At 36.5% G+C, this 20,801-nt stretch overlaps 1 protein-coding gene across 2 annotated transcripts; it reads right to left on the bottom strand.

Annotated features, from left to right (window-relative positions):
- Positions 1–548: 548 nt before the first annotated feature.
- Positions 549–7,302, bottom strand: LOC145120824 ((-)-beta-pinene synthase, chloroplastic-like). Of its 2 annotated transcripts, XM_079056617.1 has the most exons (9): positions 7,112–7,302; positions 6,165–6,344; positions 3,133–3,353; positions 2,730–3,012; positions 2,238–2,622; positions 1,797–2,009; positions 1,571–1,709; positions 1,205–1,453; positions 549–989 (listed from the first exon to the last, which is right to left on the bottom strand). In XM_079056617.1, the coding sequence occupies exons 3-9, from the start codon at positions 3,349–3,351 to the stop codon at positions 687–689; spliced, it is 1,791 nt and encodes a 596-aa protein (XP_078912743.1). In that variant the 5' UTR covers positions 3,352–3,353; positions 6,165–6,344; positions 7,112–7,302; the 3' UTR covers positions 549–686. The 2 variants fall into 2 exon arrangements, with proteins under 2 accessions (XP_078912743.1, XP_078912742.1); XM_079056616.1 differs by lacking the exon at positions 6,165–6,344.
- Between the last annotated feature and the right edge of the window lie 13,499 nt (positions 7,303–20,801).

The raw sequence follows: 20,801 nt of genomic DNA, 5'->3' as shown, positions 1-20,801 counted from the left end.
ACTTTTACTGTTCTTGTTGTGTTATTAATCTAAAATGCACACATAAGTATGTATTTTAATTATTATGTTCAGAGTAGTTTAGTCTCATTGTATTTATAGTTGCATATCCTGTATGATTAGATATGCTAGTTCACTATAAACAATGCTCTGATACCAATCTGTCACACCCCCGAACCAGACGGCGGAAACGTCCGGGGGCTTGATGTGACTTTCAACATTATAGTATCATTACAGAGTATATAATTGAAACATAATATCATCATCATCACACATGTAATATAACAACATTCATTGTTTACATCGAGTATTGTATTTGAATATTACATGCCAAAATAGTCAGAGTATGATGAAACAAAATATAACAAAATATCCATTAGTTTGTTTCGTTCATCCTGCTTCAACAGTTTCCTGAGAATACAAGTTAATTTAAAAATGTCAACATAAAAATGTTTGTGAGTTCATAAGCATATGAATAATTTTTTAATAAACTCATGTATACGGGTATCACACCCAGTAGAATAATATAATACTCCTTGATTACTTCAACATCACAAATATCAAACTTTGTAATATATACATCTACATTAAATGACATTTATTAATATAGCGTACTCACACAAACATTAAACTTTTTAAGAAACCCTAAAATCCTAACATTTATCAAGTTACGACACATGCAAGGCATTTTATGCATATGGCAACCCGTTGATTGGATTGACAAATAATGATAATACATGGGTTCTCATCATGTCCGGGTAAGCATGTTTGTCTACATCATACGCAAAGTGGCCCATTCTAGCAAGGTTCGTTACACATTCAATGAACTCTTGTGGAAATGAAGAACCAACTGTTTGGCGTTCTTTATTCAACTTCTTCCATGTCTCTAAGATTAATAGTCGTATATGTTCTCTTGCTTTCACTTCTGTGGCACCACTCTCTTGCATATAGCACTGGATAGATTTTGGAACATCGCCCGTTTCCAGCTCTTCCTAAATAATAAAAGTGTACATGTGTGCTCATTATCTTTTCCGAATGGTATGCATATAAAATAATTTGTTGTTATGTTATTATACATATTTTATGATGAAGTGCACGTGTAATGATAAATATATTGCTATGACAATAGCATAACATATATATATATATATATATATATATATATATATATATATATATATATATATATATATATATTTAAAATTACCGATGATGTGGCCAAGTCATTAGTGAGTCGCACGATAACTGATGCATGGCGAATTATATTTTCAGCTCTTCCTATTTCTTGCAATTCCTCATGGGTAACTCTCGTTAATGTTAACAAATAGGCATGCATGACGACTACACCCGCTCCAATTGATACATATGCATTGTTAAGGAACTCGTTCAATGTTGGTATATATCCATTATTGTACCATTTTGCTTCTACTAGGTAAGAGTTGCATAAATCCTGCCACTGCAATATATCAAAATCAAAGTTATATACACTTCAACCAATAAAAAAAATATAAGATTGATTCCATATTACAACTGAAATGAAATGAATATCATTTGAGATAAGATGGAAAATTACCGTCTTTTTAAGGTAGGGAAGTACAAAGAATCCATGATTTGTCAGTGTGCTATATGATATCTCATTGATCGAGTTGTACAATGCGAGGAAGCATATTCTCATATAATCAGGAAGTTCCTCGATCACATTAACATCCCACCTATTCAACAGTATTTTATTTCCCAGTGACAAATTTGAAAACAAAATAATTCTAAGACCTACAACCATTACAAAAATCAGCACAAACCTGTTCACAATGTCCGTGAATTGATCAAGTTCAGCTAAAGTACCATACACATCATAGACATCATCAATTGTAGTTATCATGGCAAAAACCTTTGTGAGAGTTCCCCTTCCTTGAAAGTGAGGCATGCAATTTTGACCGATGCTCCACATAAAGCTCTCCACCAAATGATCACGAGCAAAGCTGAACTTCTCCCAGCATGTATCTTTCCACCACCTATATATATGCATTTGCAAATTAAGTCTCTACTTAATAAAATCGTTTATTATGAATAAATAAATAGATATAATCATTAATTTATGTATGATAGTATTTATTTTAATACTGTGGAAGATCGTATGGACAAACCTTAACCAATAATTAAGCGTTTATGTCTCCCATGTATCTATTTGTTTGAGACTTCTTTTGTCATATAGTAATTACAAGGAAAAAAGATGCACATACCTTGATGCTTTTTTCAAATCTTGTTGGTGTATTGCTTGTACCATGTTGAAGTCCAAATTGGCAAGCTCAAGCAACGTGGAATTCATACCACTTCTTCTCTCGTAAGCTTCAATAAACCACTTAGCCTCCATCCGTGGAACTCTCCAATGAAGTGGAAAAGCCAATGCATGACTTATTAACGACGACATATTTTGATCATCACAGATATTATTGTACTCCAAACTTTCTTTCAGATGTGTTCTTGTGAAATCTCTAGCTTCATCCAGAATACTTTCATCCTCTACTGAGTGATAGGAAGCCTCATATAAGTTTAGCATACCATCGATATCTTCATATAAATGCCCCTTAAAATTTCCAGTCTCATCCTTAAGATCCTCAAATATCTCTACTCAGTACAGAAAAGTTAAAAGTAATTCAGATTTCACAGTTGTGAGTCAAACCAAAGAGCAAGAATGCCAGATAATATTAGAACATCCTTAATTTACTACATACCTTGAGGGATATGATATCCATGCTGTCGTAAGAGTCTAAAACCAAGGGATTTCAGATTTAAATCCATTTTCGACCATTTGTCATGACTTTTGAAGTAATTTGAGTATATCTTCTCCAAGACATCTCTTATTTCATTCACAAAATGATATGATATGCCAAGTCTCTGCAAATCATCAACTAAACTGAGTACACTAGATGTATTCTCTTCCTTTTCATACTCTTTTCGTATCATTGTCCTTACTGCTTCTTTTAGATCTCGAAATTTTTCCATATACTTTTCTCCCTACAAATTAAAACCAATAAGCAAGCCTGTTGATTGGCTCAAAGAGGGATCGAAAAAAGCTAGGCTAGGCTTATTAATGACAGTTGATAAGAAAATTTGCTAAGATATCAACACACGTACTGTGTATTTGCTATCGAGCGATTGAACATATTCATAGGACCATGACGAAGGCCGATAATTTGCTGATCTTCTGATAGTGGTCGGCATCGTAATGACATTCGTAAGTGTGGGTTGTGGTAGAGTTAATCGCTTCTCACATGCAACATTAATCCTTCTTTTACCGGAAGAGCTACTACAAAAGATAAATATTGCAGGAAAACTTGTCCACGTGGAAGACATTACTGCAAAATGTGGAGTAAAAATATAATCATTGCCTTTTAGTCTAATGTTTTAAATTTGTAGAAATAGAGGCTGAGGAATCATGTATCACTAATTTAGATGGAATGATGGAGAAAATGATTTTTTTAATATATATATATATATATATATATATATATATATATATATATATATATATATATATATATATATATATATATATATATATATATATATAAACATATTGTCTGTTTCTTGAAATTTAAAGGATACAATACCTACTACCTCATGTACAACTTATTATCCAATACAGCTACTCATGAATCGTTTGGGGAATTACTTTGGGAATTAAACAATATTTTTTATTCCTAGACTCACAATCACTTGCTAAAACCCTTAATCACCCTAAATCAACCGTCTTCATCGAGAAACCCTAAATCACAATTACCTCATGTTACCATAACCCTACTTACGCATCTGTTACCACCACCATCCTGACGCCGTCGTTACCTTCTCGAAAAGGCGTACTTCAGTTGTAGAGAGTATAGGAGGGTTGCCCATGTTTTATCTCACCGGGAAAAAAAGCTTTGTTCTTGAGATGCTATGTTCTTTATCTGGTTCATTTTCTGCTCCTTCCTTTCCATAGATTTCATGTCCATTATTTATTTACTTGGGATTCACTAAATATACCACAAGTTTATCCGTCGAATATGTGGGGTGTTCTATAATTGTCTTGGTGAATCGTCTAATGTTATTCTTTTTCATGTCCACAAGGTCTTCGATTAAATGCAAATAACAGATTATGACATGAATCACATGATGTTTCCTAAAATAGTTACAATATCTCATGGCTCAAGTTATTAACTTTCAGTTTGTTCTTCCAGGATGGGGAAAAACGATGGTCCTTTAGGTAAAAGTGATTGCAGTCAACAGTAACCTACTCTCCATATAGAAAGAGACTTATCTACAATCCGTGAAAATGGCACAAATGACTCTTTTGGCTTTTATGAATCTTCAAAATATGGTAGAGCAATGCAGTCCAGGTGTTCGATGGAAGGCCCTTATGAATCTTCAAAATTTCGTGAAAAGCTAGGTAAGTGCATGTTTTTTTTTTTTTGTGTGGTGAAGATAGAACAGAGTTTTCTTTTGAAGCTGATTATTTTTATCTTTTGTTATCAACTCTTTTTGTCCACCAGATGTTTGTATATTTGTGTCGCTTTTTTTTTCAAAAGAAAGAATTTACTTTACCAGTAAAAAATGAAGAAGTAACCTATAAAAAAGGTGATTTTGTTTAATTTTTTGTTGTTGACAGAGAAAGTTGGAGGTGGAGTGGAAGTAGTGAGTGAACTTAAACAACTATGTTCATTTTTTTGAAAAGATCGACTAAAATGGATTTCATTTGATGCCTCTTATGTTTGAGGCCTAGCTTACTATAGTGAAATTATATTGGAAGTCATATTGCTTAAATATTTGTATTCTTACACATAAAAATTATGAAAATCATTTCTTATATTTTTGTCATTAATTGATAAGTGACTATAAATGACCATTTTACCCTCTGTCAAGAATTAGTGTTAAATCAAAAAAATTTGTTTAAAATTCTTCTTGGACTTTATATATGCTTCTTTGGTGACCATAAATTTGGCCATCGGTGCTTATTGGACTAGATGTTGGTCTTAACTTTGTCCTACTTTGAAGGTTTATGCGGAAGGTTCTTTATTTTAATGTTTTTTTAGTGTCACTTTGAGTAGATTGCTGTTAAATTCTCCTTTTTCCTATATGTGCTAGGTTTAGCATGAACAATCAACACATTCTTTTTTGCTATAACAGAGAGCATATATAATTAAGTACTCAAACACCAAACACAGAAGACCTAGTAAGATTTAAGAATAAGATTGCCTTTGCCAACTGCCATGTTTTTACCTATTTTAGTGTCTGAGTGGCTACATGTTTTTTATTTCCTCTTTCGATTTTAATTTTAGGGTTGCTTTTTTTAATGTTTTATTTAAGGCTTTTTCCCTATAATTTATAGCAGGTTATGAACTTTGAAAAAGAATCACATTCTGGTTTTATTTGCTCCTTAATAAATTGATTTGTTGCTTCCAAAAAGCCAATTTTTAGTGAATTGATTCCTTGGTAATTGTATGCCATTTGCTCTCTTATCAACGTTGTTTCCTTCTTATTGCTTCTTCTTCACTAGAAAAAAGTGGTCTCACAGTCCATATTGATATATAAAAAACAAACTTTTTTCTCAAAAAAACTCACTTCGTTTTGTTTATTTTTTTCAATATTAACATTCACAATATGAATCTGACTTACTATTTCAACTCTTTGATCATTCATAAACTAATTTAGTGAATTACATATGAATCGAAATATATTTTCTTGTAATTTTATAATATTTTAACTTTTTGATTACTCGTAAATTAGTTTATAAAATCAACAAATTAATTTATTCATATTGTGAATCTGAACTATAAATAACTCAGTTTTCAGAATTCATAATGTAAATCTAACTTACTATTATTCATACTGTGAATCTGAGCTGAATATAATTCAGTTTTCATCAAATTTACAATGATACTATAGATGAGGGAGCGTATGTATTTAGTTTGGAACGCCACATGTAGTGTGTCTACTTTTACTTTGGGGTATGACAAAGTATCCCATGAATATTTATATTTTTATGTTGTTACAGCTAAATAGGTCTAAGAATTCCGCTAACCTCTCAGGGATGTAGTCAAGAGATGATGATTTGATGTTATGGATTTGCCTATATATTGTTCAGCAAGTTTGATTTCTAGATTATTAACATCCTTTTGTTCAAGCATTACCTGCTTCTTGCTTGATGTTTTGGAGATGAATGAACACCTAGGAAGCAAAATTCTAAGAAATTCATCTTTCAGACTAATGGAACGAAGGTTGAATCAATGTCGATCAGTGGGATAATTTCCCAAAAAGCCCTCAATAGACCCTCACCCCACCCCCATGTGCGACACTACATGTCAAAGAATCTGTACAGAATCCGTAAAGGGTAAACCTAAATGACTGAGATTGTCTGAATTATAGAAAATAATCAATTTGGCATTTTATGGGTTTCTTTTCATTTACATCATGATTTTTTTGTTTGAAATAGCCACATATTTTCTAGCATAGGATTATTAGACTGAATTTGAAACTAACATACATGAATTTTGCAGAAGAGGTTGAAACGATTCAATTGTGATTTTTTTCTATTTTTATTTTTTAAGATCTCATTTATGCTTTCTAGCCTATGGTTAAAGCAAGAGTTTGTACAGCAGCACCAGATGAGCAACAAGCATGTATTTTTTTTTTTTTTTAATTTCAATTTTGTCTATTTTACACTTACACCCTTGTGATTCCTTAATTTAAGATTCAGATTTAACTGCCGCAGTTGGGCTTTCCTTAGGAAAGCAAACAAAAGAAGATTTAGATTGTAGTAAGGATGTAATGAAGTTGAGTTTTCAATGGGTTAGCTGTAAATCTCTTACCCTCAATTGTAAAAGTTAGCAATTAGCTAACGAATTTTATTTTTTATTTCCATGACAAGTGACTAGATATTTTTTTTTCTATGGCAAGTAACTAAGTAAGAATGTGTCATATTTCCAAAAGGATGAACCACGTCTTTAACATGGGTCCCGTTACTAGTTAAACAGAAATGACAGAATAAAATGTTGCTTTTTCAAAAAAGAAAAAAAGAAAAAACATCTTGGATTCTATGTGTTTCATACATATCGAAATATAGAAGAAAAGGGATTACCTCGCTTGTGGAATTGGTTGTGTTTTCCCTCGGATAACCTCCGTGTTTCTGTAAAACAAATGTGTCCACGCACAAATGAGTTTGAGTTAATGAAATGTGTGGCAGCAGCAGATGTTTTTCTCAATAACTTTTTAAGAAATTAAACTTTTATGAAAAAAGAATTGGGAATTTTGGTTTTCCAAAACCTCAAACTTTTTCTCTATATTAAATTGCATATGTGTATCCGTATATATATACAAGGGTGGACTAGGTAGGAGTAGGACGTGTGGTCATTACTTACCCACATCATTCAATTGGATATTTATCGATTTATTGCACAAAAAATTAGACATATGGGACATGGGTAGATGTCACCTCTGACTGGGCCTTGTAATAATAAATTGGAACCTAACCATAATAGAACAGATATGGTCATCAAATTGTCATGTAAATCGTTGAACATGCACGGAATTAGCACTGGGTAGCCATCAATCACTGTTTGAATTATTTCTATGGATTATGGAGCCCTTGTTAGATCGTCTCTTGTTTCCTATGTCACCGTTTGAATTATTTCTATAGATTATGGAGCCCTTTTTATAGCATCTCTTCAAAATCTATGTTATAACTCTATTTTATTTTTGCTATAACTTAAGTTTTTTGTTATTTCGTGTTTTATCAACTTTAACCTCTAATAAAAAAGGAAATGATATAACAGCCCTACAAACTCTTTGGTTATGTTTAAAAAGGTCTCTTATTTTTTATTTTATTTTTGATAGTTTATGGGTTTGTAATCCAATTTTACCTGCTAAAAAATGACTATAACTTGTAATAGCCTGTTTCTGTTGGTGAAAAAAAAATTTAAACAAAGCTGTATCCTGATCCTCCAGCTTCGGCATCATGAATCCATCTAAAGTCAAATAGGTTTCATGAAAACCCATGTCAGTTTGATATAATTACTTTCCCCAGTTATTTGTACGCATCTTTGAGCTTATTCGTTAATTCATAATCACCGGCTCAATTTATTTGTTTTTATTTCGTGATTTGATTTATGCAAGGCTTTTCTGTATGAGGGTTTTCTTACAGAAGAAGAATTTGATCACATAATTTCATTTGTGAGTGGCACTTGATTTCTTTTTTGGATTCTATTACAACTTCGATGTGGCCACCGATTTAGCTTGGATTGAAATTAATAAAGCAGAAAACAGCAAAACAGTTTGTTATTGATTATTTGTTTCTTCCGATTGATTTGTATAGGTGTTTGTGATTGCTATTACTTATTACAAGAGCAGATAAGGGAGTTGCTAAATATCTATTTTATGTTTTACTTTTTATACATCCCTTTGTGTAACATTATATATATATATATATATATATATATATATATATATATATATATATATATATATATATATATATATATATATATATATATATATAGAGAGAGAGAGAGAGGGGTTCTGTTGAGATTAAAAAAAATAAAGATCTTAAAATTCAACATCAGCCATATATTTCACATCTGCCGATCTAACCATCCGGCGTACCGGTACGGAAGGTCTGTTATTATCATAAATGGTTATATAGCGCCGCCCGTTCCTTTCTCCTCCGCCACCATCCCCACCAACGCAACCGCCACCGCCACCACCACTACCACCACCTCTGACACCATCTTACCCCATCACTGCCACCTCCGTCACTTATACCACCGCCACCTCTGCCACCACCACCTCTTCTGTCACCAACTGTCATAATCATATATGATCACTCAATCTGTGAACAGACGTATATGTATAATCAGTTATGATTACGCATATATGTATAAGCATGTATAATCATATATGATTATACCCCTCTGCCATATAATCATTTACAATTAGGCATACCTTGCTGCTGTCGGTACGCTGGAGCATTAGAGCGGCAAATGAGAAAATATGTGGTTGAGATTGAATTTCAAGATCTTTATTTTTTTAATCTCAAATGAACCGTCTCATATATATATATATATATATATATATATATATATATATATATATATATATATATATATATATAGCAATATACGCAATCCTAATTATGGTTTCCACAATATTCAACATTGTATTAACTATCAAGCCACACTTACAACTACTTTTGAGCGCCTACCGGAATCTCGTCCACTAGTCGGATACCTTCTCCTTTTTCTTTCCGGCTAAACCCTCTGTTGCTCGCTTCTTCCCTGTCCCGACGTCCTCAATTCCAATGTCGTCGTTCTGATCTCCGTTGCTACTGTCGGCCTTTATTGCTTTTCTCACCGGTGATTGACGCTAGGGTGCTCTGCCGCCTATTGCTTATGTCGTACAAATCCTCCTCAACCCCACCTTCCTTCTCCAAAAGATTATGTTACATGCACATTATTATCTCTCTACTTGCGGTTAACGTTTTGCTAATTATTTTCTGCTTTTATATTTTTTATTTCTCGATTTTCTCCGGCCTCATATCAACATCGGTCTCCTCTAGCGTTATCACGGCTCCCACCGCTAGCCAACTTGTTTTTGCACTTACCAATGTCTATTCATAATTTACCTTTGAACTTTGTGTTGATGGCTCTAAATATAAGCTATGTCGCTGCATTTTTCTAAACATGTGCAAGGGTTTCATAGTTCATGGTCATATCATCGGAAAATCCAAACCTCATAGTGATGATGATGAGGATTGGGAGGCTATTAATTCTCAAATAAAATCATGGTTTTATTCTACTTGTGATGTGATGTGTATTTATTATACTCGTTTTATATTTATAAACTACACTTATTATCTTCTAAATTCACTACAAAATTAGGCAAGTGTACTTATTCGTATTCCAATATAAAAATGATAAGTACGGATTGTCGAACACTTGGGGAACGAGAATGATTATAGATTAAAATATATGACGAAAGCTAACTAAATTGATAAACAAATTGGGGGTTGGTTCTAATTTTACAAGTTCAGAAAACTTGATGGCATGCAACTATTACAAAGACAAAAGTAACTTAAACTGAGATCGAACAGAAAAACTATTTCAAAGACAAGTATTAAAGAGAACTTTCGTTTAGATTTAATTAGCTAATTCCTTATGGTCAATTCTAACGATAGTGCAATGGATCTAATTGTTGGATAAGGTGTGTAAGTCCATAACTTTATTTGGTATATACTTGACCCGACCCACCATGGTCCATTTGGGTTGCACTTCACCCGAACAATTTATATGGATAATCTTTTGAGAATAGTATAAGTTATGATTTATTAATATATTATAAGTTCTAATATATTAATATGAAATCATATTATTTAATTAGTATTGATCTAGAGTTAATTTAGAATTAATTTGGTGATCAAAAGTGTGACTAATTAAATATGGACTCTTGTATTTATATAGTGTGGGCTAATGCTTATTTAGACGGGCTAGGATTGCATGGTAAGTCCATGGATAGTCCATGGAGCTTTAACCCATGGATCTCATGGAAATGAAAGGTCATGGGTATTAGGGTTTACATGGATGTAACCCTAATCCACCACACTATATAAAGGAGTCTTTGGCACTTGAAATGGCACTAGTGTGTGTGTGAGCAAAGGTGGCCGATTTCTACAAGTGTTCATACTCTCTCTAAAGGTTTCCAAATTTTGTGGTGAGTTGAGGCTTCCATTTGAGGCATCCACATAATTGGTGCTAGGCTCTCAAACTCCAAGCAATCAACCACTACTAAAAGGTATGTAATTTTACTAGTGTTTTATGATTCAAGTACCCCATAACATGCTAGTTAGGAAGTAAACCTTGGAAAAATTATTATTTGCATGTATCTTAGATCAAAAATAGATCCAAGGTTTCTAGGGTTGCATGTACACCATAGGAGTGTTAGAATGCTCAAAACCCTTCAGTGGTATCAGAGACTAGGCTTGTTAGCTTGATACTTGATGCTACATGTTTTTTCCAAAGTTGAAATTCTGCATTTTTTGCATCTGAATGCTCACCACGACGTGGCAGTCTTTACCACGATGTGGTGATGCCCCTGTATGCAGAATTTTGGGGTTTTTCTTGGTATTGGATGAGGATCATTATCCTAAGCTGTTTTTTGAACCTTAAAACCTGTTTTTGATGTGGTAATGATTATGCTAATCCAATTTCAAAGGTTATTATCAAAATTTCAAGTCTTATATGTGTTTTTTATGATTCTTAAAATTATTGATATGAATGTTCATGAACTTATGAGTTTAGAAGATCATAGGAATTATTTGCAACTTGCTTGGTAGTTTAATTCTTGATCTTGATGTGTTTTAATGGTGTTAGAACGAAGTTCTAGTAGGATCGATTGATTCTAAGCAGAAAAGCAATAAATAACGTAATAAATAACACAGGAATGGTTTAACTGATGTCGAATGATTAAGCTTTAACACCTCAGAAGAGCTCGATTAAGAACTTCGACTGTAGAGGTGTTTAGGGTTACAAAGCAATAATAATAACTATGACGATCGTCTCTAAGGCATACATGCATGCACTATATATAGCTTAACCCTAATCAATAATAACGGATGGGCAGGCCCAATCTGGATATACAAAAACAAAGCCCATGACGCAACACAAAATACCCAACAATCTCCCCCTTTGCGTCAATAGAGCCGAGAGCTCAGTTTGGTTAAGCTATAGAAGACTTCTTGATGGTCTTGAACACCTTCGGTATAATGGCCAGTAGAGTATGACGAAAAGTAATATACCACCGAAGCATGTCAGTAAAGTTCTTCTTGTCTGACTCATTGTTGTGCTTGCATCGATGGATAATATTGATTATGTGCTCCAAACAGTCCGTTGAGAACAGATGCTTATCAACAAGAGCGAAAATAAATATGTTAGCTTCGCCTCTTGTGAACATCACTGTGAGATGTGTAGAATCAATTTGACCCAGGTGCATCTTGTTCACATCTCCAGGCTTTAAAGTTGGCTTCACAGTTGGTTTCTTCTTCAAAACACTAGCAATCTCCTGATCCATTGTAGCAACTTCATGGACATAGGAAGCCAACATCCTCTTCAGATGATCTAGGATCGGCTCATACTCCTTCGCATTAGTGAGCAAAATGTTGTACAATAAGATCCAATCATGAGGATTTAAGTTAGGAAGATCTGCCAGGGAAATCACAGAAACCGAGTTGTCTAAACCTCGGGTTATCTTGAAATTAACATTAACAAATTTCCCTGCAGGTGAAGGTTTCAGCACCTTGACTGTTGTAATCTTCTGTGTACTCCAAGTCAGATACTGCGGCTGACCGAACTTGAGATAATAATCAATAAGTTCACGATCAACTTGAGGGTGAGGTGAGGGAACTTGAACTATTGAATCAAAACAGTGAAAAGTAAATGCCTTGCGTGTTATAGGCATATCAAACTGTGAGTCCCTCGTATTCTCACAATCAAACGAAGCTACAGGTTCTAGCCACTACGTGCTTGGAAAGTCTATCGCTTCTTTGATCAGCGTTTCCCTAGTCCAAGGAGGAAACAAAGCCTTTTTGCAAATTAGAGCATCATGCTCTTCCTTCTTCTTTCGCTCCCTCTCTTCTTCTTCCTTTGCAACCTGAAGGTTTTCATCTAACTCCTGATCCCTTTTCTTTCGTTTCAGGGCATCAGCAATAGTTTCTTGATCTTCATCACTATCATCAGCAAGACCTTTCTTCTTTTCTTGATTACCAGAACCCGAAGCTACATTACCCTTCGGTTCTGTTTTGACAATGACCTTCGGTTCAATAGGAGTAGTTTTCTGAGCACCTTCTCCCCCTTGTTGCGGAGTAACCAATCGCTCTGTAACACCCTTCATTTCACGTAGAAGTTCAATTGCAAGAAGAAGCTTGGAGGTCAGGTGATTCCGGATTGTCAGTGTAAGAATTGGATCATGAGCATGAAGAACATTGTGTAGCATATTAAGAATGTCACCAGCACAACTTCGAAAAACTGCACGCTCAGTTTTCAACAAAGAAATTTCCCGATCGGCTTGAGCCAGTTGAACCTTCTGGACTTCAACGGTAGTGGTTTGACGAGCAAGATCATCCATCAATTTGCTCTCCTTTGCTAAATCAGCATGGAGCTTTTCAAGACGAGAATTCACTGAGCTAAGAAGAGAAGTGTTCTCAGCTTGAATCTCAGAATGAACAATCTCGAATTTGGCTTGCTCCCCTTGAAGTGACTTTGAGAGAGAGTCAACCGATGCATTCACCTTAGCTGCATTCGCATCAGCATGACCCTTAAGGGATTCAAGAAAGATGTGGGAATTTTGAATGAGTTCCGCAACATCGGTTGTAGCCTTCTGGCATGAAGATGTGGATACTTCAACCGCCTTCGTTGATTTATCAATTGCTCCTGTATACTGTTCAAAAGCAGTGTCAAAGAAAGCCTTCAGCACAACATCATTGTACTTCGAAGAAGAAGCGAGCAATCGATCAAGCTTTTCATCGAGACTCTGCACTTGTTGTTTGGTTACCGGAACCTCTTCATCTTCATCAGTGGGAAGTCTATAAGGACTGTAATAGGTTGAGTCAAACTCAAAATTGTCACCACCGAGAGTAGGACCAGAATCAGTTGAGGGTGAGGGTGAAAGAGGTTTGGATGTAACAAGGGTTTCGGTTTCAGTATTAGCCCCCGTATCAGATACGTTGACGTTTACTGGAGGTTCGGTTGTAGTGGTGGAGATAGGGGTAGTTGTGGTAGTTGCTTGTGAAAAAATGGGAGGTGGTAAAGGAGTTGTAGAGATTGGTACTGTACTAACTGGTGGTGGTGGAACAGTAGTGGTAGGTTGAGTTGTAGGAGTTGGTGGAATTAGAGCAGCCGAAACTTGAACAGTAGTCTTCGGTGGAGATGGAGGAGGAGTTGGAATTTTGTCATTGAGTTGTTCAGTAGGAGTTGGAGAACTAGGAGGTGTATTACCTCTTGGTGAACCACCATGCTGAACTTCTTCTTCCTCATCAACCAATTGCTCCTCATCATGTTCTGAGCTAGAAGGGGTAGAACCCTTTGTTTTCCTTGCCATTTTCTTGACTTTCTTTGGAGCCGAAGAATCAGCCTTTTCAGCCCTTCGCTTTTTGGACTTGACAGGCTTAGAAGAAGGACCTTTGGTTTCCACCTTCTTGGTATCTGCCCTCTTCCCTCGCTTTGTTGGCTTTTCCACAGCATCTAAGGCAGCCTGTTGTTCAGGAGTCAGTTCTCTTGGGCCCTTGGGAGTAAGCTTCTGGTAGTCAGCCATCACATGACTTTCGCTCGACACACACATGTACATTGTTTCAGGTATCGAACCATTGTGAGAAAACTTGGTGGCATCTGAGAATATAATCTTCTTTGTATGAAAAGTAGCCACAAAGGAGAGCATTGCATCATTCATAACTGGAATCTATAAGTTTTCAATGGCCCGTCGGGTGATGATGGTCCAGAAACGACCATAGGAAATCTCTGAATGTCTCGTTGAGGAGTTGAGACTTTGCACCAGTTGCGACCAAATAATAGAGCCATAATCCAGGTTAATACCATTGTAGAGACCATAGAGAATGGTCATAAAACCCTTACTCGTACCATCTGACCCAGCTACCCGTTCCGCCAAACCCTTGTTAATAAGAGTAAGTAACCCATTCCATTGTGGCGGCAAACAGGACTTCTTAAACTTTGTCACTGTTGTAAGGACATCAGTATACCCCATCTCATATAACATCATAAACAACTAGGTTGTGGTGATGAAATCAGGAGAGATGACAGAAGCATCGACAGCAAGCCCGAACAGGGAGCAGAATCGGGCTTTCGAAACAGATGCCTTGTGATTGAAGATTTGGAAATAGATCCTCTCCTTGTTCTTGTCGTAAGACGCAGTAGAGTACACTTGTGACAGCAGAGACATGGGAACAGATTCCACCTGCGTAAGAGCGATAACCAGTGGGGAGTACTTGAGACATTCGACAACGTGGAGCATGTACGAATCATACAAAAAGGGGTTTAGTTGAATGATCAGGTTCTGATTAGGTTTGATCACAAGCAATGACGATGAAGCAGTTTGTTCTTGAAGAGATGATGATTCTGCCATTGTTTATGTAAGGAAGAAGATGAACAGTTGAAGATCGCCTGTTGTATTTGAGAGAGTTTGAAGAAGGTAAGAAGGTACAATAGGTGCGAGAAACCCTTTATATACTGTTGCCAGGAGAGAGAAAGAATCTCCGTGATGATGACACGATCACTGAAACGTCGCCTGAAAAAGCGCGATTTGACAGCTTGGTTTCCACAGATAGACGTCATCAAGCGTGGGTTTAGGAACCGTTTCAAATTCAGTCGCCCAATATGAATGATTATCCGATGACGCGATTCAAAATCTTATCCACATATCGTCTTTTCAAATTCACTTTCGCTCCATATGTCAAAATAACCACTTGCGCTCCAAAAAAAACTTTAAACAGACCATAAGGAACATCAACCAGAATTTTGGAAAATCACAAAGAATTTTCGTGTAAGAGTGTGCCAAAAATAAAGAAATAAAGCAAAATGTGTATAGGATGTGAGTGATGTCTTTAATAAGACATGAAGCAGATGATTCCGGGCAAGAATCTCTTCCTTCAAAGTCAAGAGAGACTTGAAGTGCTTGTGTGGTTCCCCGAGAAAATACGATCGAGTGTTTGGAAAGAAACACCGAAAGGCTTCTTTTCAAATAATGGGTCTAAAGGGTGGCTTATCTTCAACCGAACATCGATACTTAACATAAGACCGAAAGTTGGATGAAGTACTTGTGAGACCGATGTCGTCTGTTGAACAAGTAGGTTGGATAGAATTTGTTGTGACTAATGATGTTATAAAAATCTCAAAAACAAAAACCAAACTGGATCTTTTTTGGGAAGAAATGCCTTGGTGTTAGACAATTTCATAAAGACCACTCAAAAAATAAAATGAGATTTCGTTAGGTAACAAGTGAGATCTTGAATATAAATATTCACCTCCAATTCATTATTGGTTTTGGATTTTGGGTCTCACTTAGCACATGGTGTACACATCTAAGATCATAAACACAGATTTTGTGTAACCATAAACCTCAGTGGTAATATCTGAGAGTCTCAAGGGTTACCTTGGTGAAACGAAAGTTGATGCAGAATGTAGAGGAGATGGTTAAGGAACCGAAAGTACCCCTGCTTCCCTAGCTCCAATTTATGTAGCAAGGATGTACTTGGTACCTAGTAAAGAGAATAAACAAAGACAAACAAACCACACACACAAACAAAACAAAAAAAACAGAAGATAGTAAAAGATAAAACCTTTTGGAATTTTGAATTTTCTAAAACAAAATATTTTTGGATTTCTGAAGTTTCTGAAAAATAATAAAAACAGAAATAATATTTTTGAATTTTGAAGTTTTCTGAAAAATAATAAAAACAGAAAAAGAAACAAGAATAAACGAAATTAATGTTAAAAACTCTAGGAATAAAGATAAAAGAAAAAACATAGCAAGAAAAAGATTTAAAAGAGAGTTTACAAATTATACAACCGAAATCAAACCTTAAAGGAATGAAGCAAAATAAGCCGAGCGATCGGTTCATTTCGGTTCCCTGAAATTCCGGAGCCGAAATAGGCCGAGCGTTCGGTTCATTTCGGTTCCCGAAAAATCTGGAACCGAAATAGACCGAGCGTTCGCTCTATTTCGCTTGTCTAATTTTTAGAGAGAGGTTTGAGGGTTCGGTACCAACTCTGCTTCCATCATTCCCAAACCTTGTAAAATTTTATTGAAGCTTGCTTCTGGTAAGGCTTTAGTGAAGATGTCAGCTAGTTGATCAGAGGACCGAACGAAATGAACTTCCACGTTTCCATCTTCAACACGGTCCTTGATGAAATGGTATCTTAGTGCAATGTGCTTTGTCTTTGAGTGTTGCACTGGATTGTAACATATTCTTATCGCGCTCTCAGAGTCACAATAGAGTGGTATTTTCTTCATACTCAGTCCGTAGTCTCTTAGTTGGCTTTGTATCCAGATCACTTGTGAGGTACAGGATGCTGCAGCTATGTACTCAACTTCGGCTGTTGAAAGAGACACACAAGTTTGCTTCTTAGACTGCCAGCTAACAAGTTTACCATCAAGGAATTGGCATCCTCCAGTTGTGCTCTTTTGGTCCAGACTGCATCCTCCAAGATCGGCGTCAGAAAAGGCTTGAACAAAGAATCTGGATCTAGCAGGGTACCAAAGACCGAGAGAAGAGGTTCGCTTCAGATAACGGAAAATATTTTTCACTACCACCATGTGAGGTTCTCTTGGATTTGCTTGAAACCTGGCACAATAACAAACAGAGAACATAATGTCTAGTCTACTAGTTGTTAGATACATAAGAGACCCTATCATTTGACGATAGAGTGTTACGTCAACAGCAGGTTTTTCCAGAGATGGTGTTAACTTTGTTCCAAACGCCATGGGAACCTTCACCTTCAAATCTCCCGTCATACCGAACTTCGCCAGCAAGTTCTTCGTGTAGGCCTCCTGGTTGATAAAAATGTCTTCTGGTCCCTGTCTTATATTCAATCCAAGGAAAAAGTTAATTGGACCCATTGCACTCATTTCAAATTTAGTCTCCATCAACTTCCTGAATTCAGCCGTTAAGCTAGGATTCATGGAGCCGAAGATGATGTCATCGACATAAATCTGAACTATCATTAGATGTTCACCTTCTTTCTTTCGAAAGAAGGTTGGGTCAACCGAACCTTGCTTGAATTTCGACATTTTAAGAAAGCGAGTTAATGTTTCATACCAGGCCCTTGGTACTTGCTTCAGACCATATATAGCTTTATCCAACACATAGCAGTGATCAGGGTATTTCTCGTTCACGAACCCAGGTGGTTGCTCAACATACACCGTTTCTTCTAGTTCTCCATTTAAGAAAGCACATTTCACATCCATCTGGAAAACTTCGAAGTTTTTATGTGCAGCATATGCCAGAAAGATTCTAACTGATTCCAACCTTGCTACAGGAGCGAAGGTCTCCTCATAGTCTATCCCTTCTTCTTGGCAATATCCCTTCACCACCAGCCGAGCCTTATTGCGAATGATGTTGCCCTCTTTATCCAACTTATTCCTGAAGACACATTTTAAGCCGACCACAGAAGCATCCTTTGGAGTGGGAATCAGCTTCCAAACTCGATTACGTTCAAACTCATGGAGTTCATCTTGCATTGCTTGTACCCAATCAGCGTGATCAAGTGCAACATTAACCATCTTCGGTTCGATTTTCGAGACAAACGAATTAAACATGCAGAATTCAACATGAGAGAATAAGGCAGTTTGTTTCGCTTTCAATTGAGAACGTGTGAGAACTCGCTCAGATGATCCTTGTTTGTGTTTTGGGATGATCCTTAGTCCATTTCGTTAGAGGAGGGTAATTAGGGTCATAGACAGGATCCAACTTTGCATTTACCTCTTTTTCAAATTCTGATTGATCACCTTCGTCATTTGTATTCTCATTCTCCCCCTCAAATGGTGAAGCGTATCCCATGTCAGGTTCAGGATTCTCCCCCTCGGTTGGAGTTGGATTCTCCCCCTCGATTAGACTATCGTGGGTTGGGGTTGGAGTTGGATTCTCTCCCTCGAAAGGCAAATCGGTTGTTTTTGGTACAGATGAACCCTCCCCCCTAAACATTGAGTTGTTGTTTGGAGGGTCAGTTGAGGGTTGACCACCAGTCGATTTAGGAGGTTCATTTTCCATATCTTTTGCAGCTTCATCGATGATCTTTTTCAGATTGTCGATTTTGTTGTCTGCTGCTTTCGCCTCTGAATGTATAGCCTTTTCTGGTTCATCAAATAGCCTTATGTACTCTTCAAACAAGTTGGAAATGGGAACTGAGACTTGTCCTGATTCTGGAAAAATTTTCCCCATGGTACTTTTGCCTGTTTGAACTTTGTTCATGTAGTCGTCATCAAAGGTTACATAGTAGGTTTCTTCAATACGCTTGGAGTGTTTATTCAAAACCCTATATGCCTTTGAAGTGAGTGAATAACCAAGAAAAATTCCCTCATCGGCTTTGACGTCGAACTTGTTTCGGTTCTCTTTGGAGTTGAAAATGAAGCATCTTGAACTGAACACGTGGAAAAACTTAACGTTGGGCTTCCGATTGTTCAGAATCTCATACGGAGTGATGGAGAATCGTTTGTTAAGTAAGGATCGGTTATGAGTGTAGCATACAATTGCAACTGCATCAGCCCAGAAGTATAGCAGAAGAGAAGCGAATCTCAGCATGGTTCGGGCTGCCTCACATAAGGAACGGTTTCGTCTTCCAACAATTCCATTCTGTTGTGGTGTATAGGGAGCCGAGAAGTTGTGAGATATCCCCTTTTCAGCCAGAAAATCTTCAAAATCTTTATTCTTGAATTCAAGCCCATTGTCGCTTCTAATATTCCTCACCATCTTTCGCAGCTGCAGTTCCACTTGCTTGATAAACGCTTTCAACTTGGGAGTCGCGTCTGATTTCTGTTTAAGAAAGAAAACCCAGGTGAAGCGTGAAAAATCATCTACTATGACAAGAATGAACTTACTACCACCGATGCTTTCGATAGCCGAAGGTCCACATAAGTCAATATGCAGAAGTTCAAGAGCTTCAACAATCTTTGTATTGATACGTGTAGGATGGCTCTTTCTGCTTTGTTTGCCCATCTCACACGCGGCACACAGGTGTTCCTTATCAAACTTGAGAAGAGGAAGGCCTCGAACATGATCACCAAGCACCAACTTATTAATGTCTTTGAAGTTCAGGTGCGATAGGCGTTGATGTCATAACCAGCTTTCATTATAGTTCGCCTTTGACAGCAGGCATATTGTTGGTTGTCCTCGAATTGGGTTGAGACTTAAAGGATACATCTCTCCCTTGCGTTCAGACTTCAACAGAACTCTTTTGGATTTCTTTTCAATAATTTCTGATCCCTCATCATCAAATGAAACTTTCAAACCGGTTCCCACAACCAATTGAGATACACTGATGAGGTTGTGCTGCAATCCTTCCACGTAAGCCACTTTTCGAATTGTGAATTCTCTGTTGGTTATCATTCCATATCCTTTGATTGTGCCATAAGAATTGTTTCCATACTTCACACATCCACCATCCTTAAGGGACCGAAACTCCCTCAGCTCTTCCCTCCTTCCTGTCATGTGACGTGAGCAACCACTGTCTATGTACCATTCGTCATCGAACTGCTCGTCACTTATAACCTGCAAATTCAAGCAGATTTAGGAACCCAAAGTTTCTTGGGCCCTTGTGAGTCTTTTACAGAAAAAGGAATAGCAACAGAAAGATCAACTAAATAAGTTCTTTTTATTAGAGTGGTTTCGTCTTTTCTTTTGATGGTATACACCTTGATTTTGTTTTTATCTTGTTTAAATTGTGGTGTATCAGACGGTTTGTTGTTAGATGGTTTTGGAATATTCTTTTGAGTCCTAGGGTTAGCTGACTTTTTCTTATTATTGATGTCAGAATTCGAATCAAGCTTTCCCTTTCCTTTGATGTCCTTCACTGAATACGGCTTTCGTTGGCAGCAAGAAGGACCGAAGCTAGACTTTCAGTTTTTAGCCTTGACGTTGTGACCGAAACTGGATTAGCTAACTTTTTCTTATTATTGATGTCAGAATTCGAATCAAGCTTTCCCTTTCCTTTGATTTCCTTCACTGAATACGGCTTTCGTTGGCAGCAACAAGGACCGAAGCTAGACTTTCGGTTTTT

The sequence above is a fragment of the Lactuca virosa genome, chromosome 6, assembly GCF_052849685.1.
Source record: "Lactuca virosa cultivar CGN04683 chromosome 6, Lactuca_virosa_CGN04683_v6, whole genome shotgun sequence".
In the NCBI taxonomy this organism is placed as follows: Eukaryota; Viridiplantae; Streptophyta; class Magnoliopsida; order Asterales; family Asteraceae; genus Lactuca; species Lactuca virosa.
Note: the sequence above shows the minus strand (reverse complement) of the source record. Positions and strands in the feature narration are given on the sequence as shown.

What these genes read in the sequence shown, in the direction of transcription:
- LOC145120824 (XM_079056617.1), bottom strand. Translation starts at nt 3,351, where the DNA reads ATGTCTTCCACGTGGACAAGTTTTCCTGCAATATTTATCTTTTGTAGT. An exon ending in CGCTCGATAGCAAATACACA is followed by an intron (nt 3,013 to 3,132) that starts GTACGTGTGTTG and finishes TTTAATTTGTAG; the next exon opens with GGAGAAAAGTATATGGAAAA. An exon ending in TTCCCTACCTTAAAAAGACG is followed by an intron (nt 1,454 to 1,570) that starts GTAATTTTCCAT and finishes GATATATTGCAG; the next exon opens with TGGCAGGATTTATGCAACTC.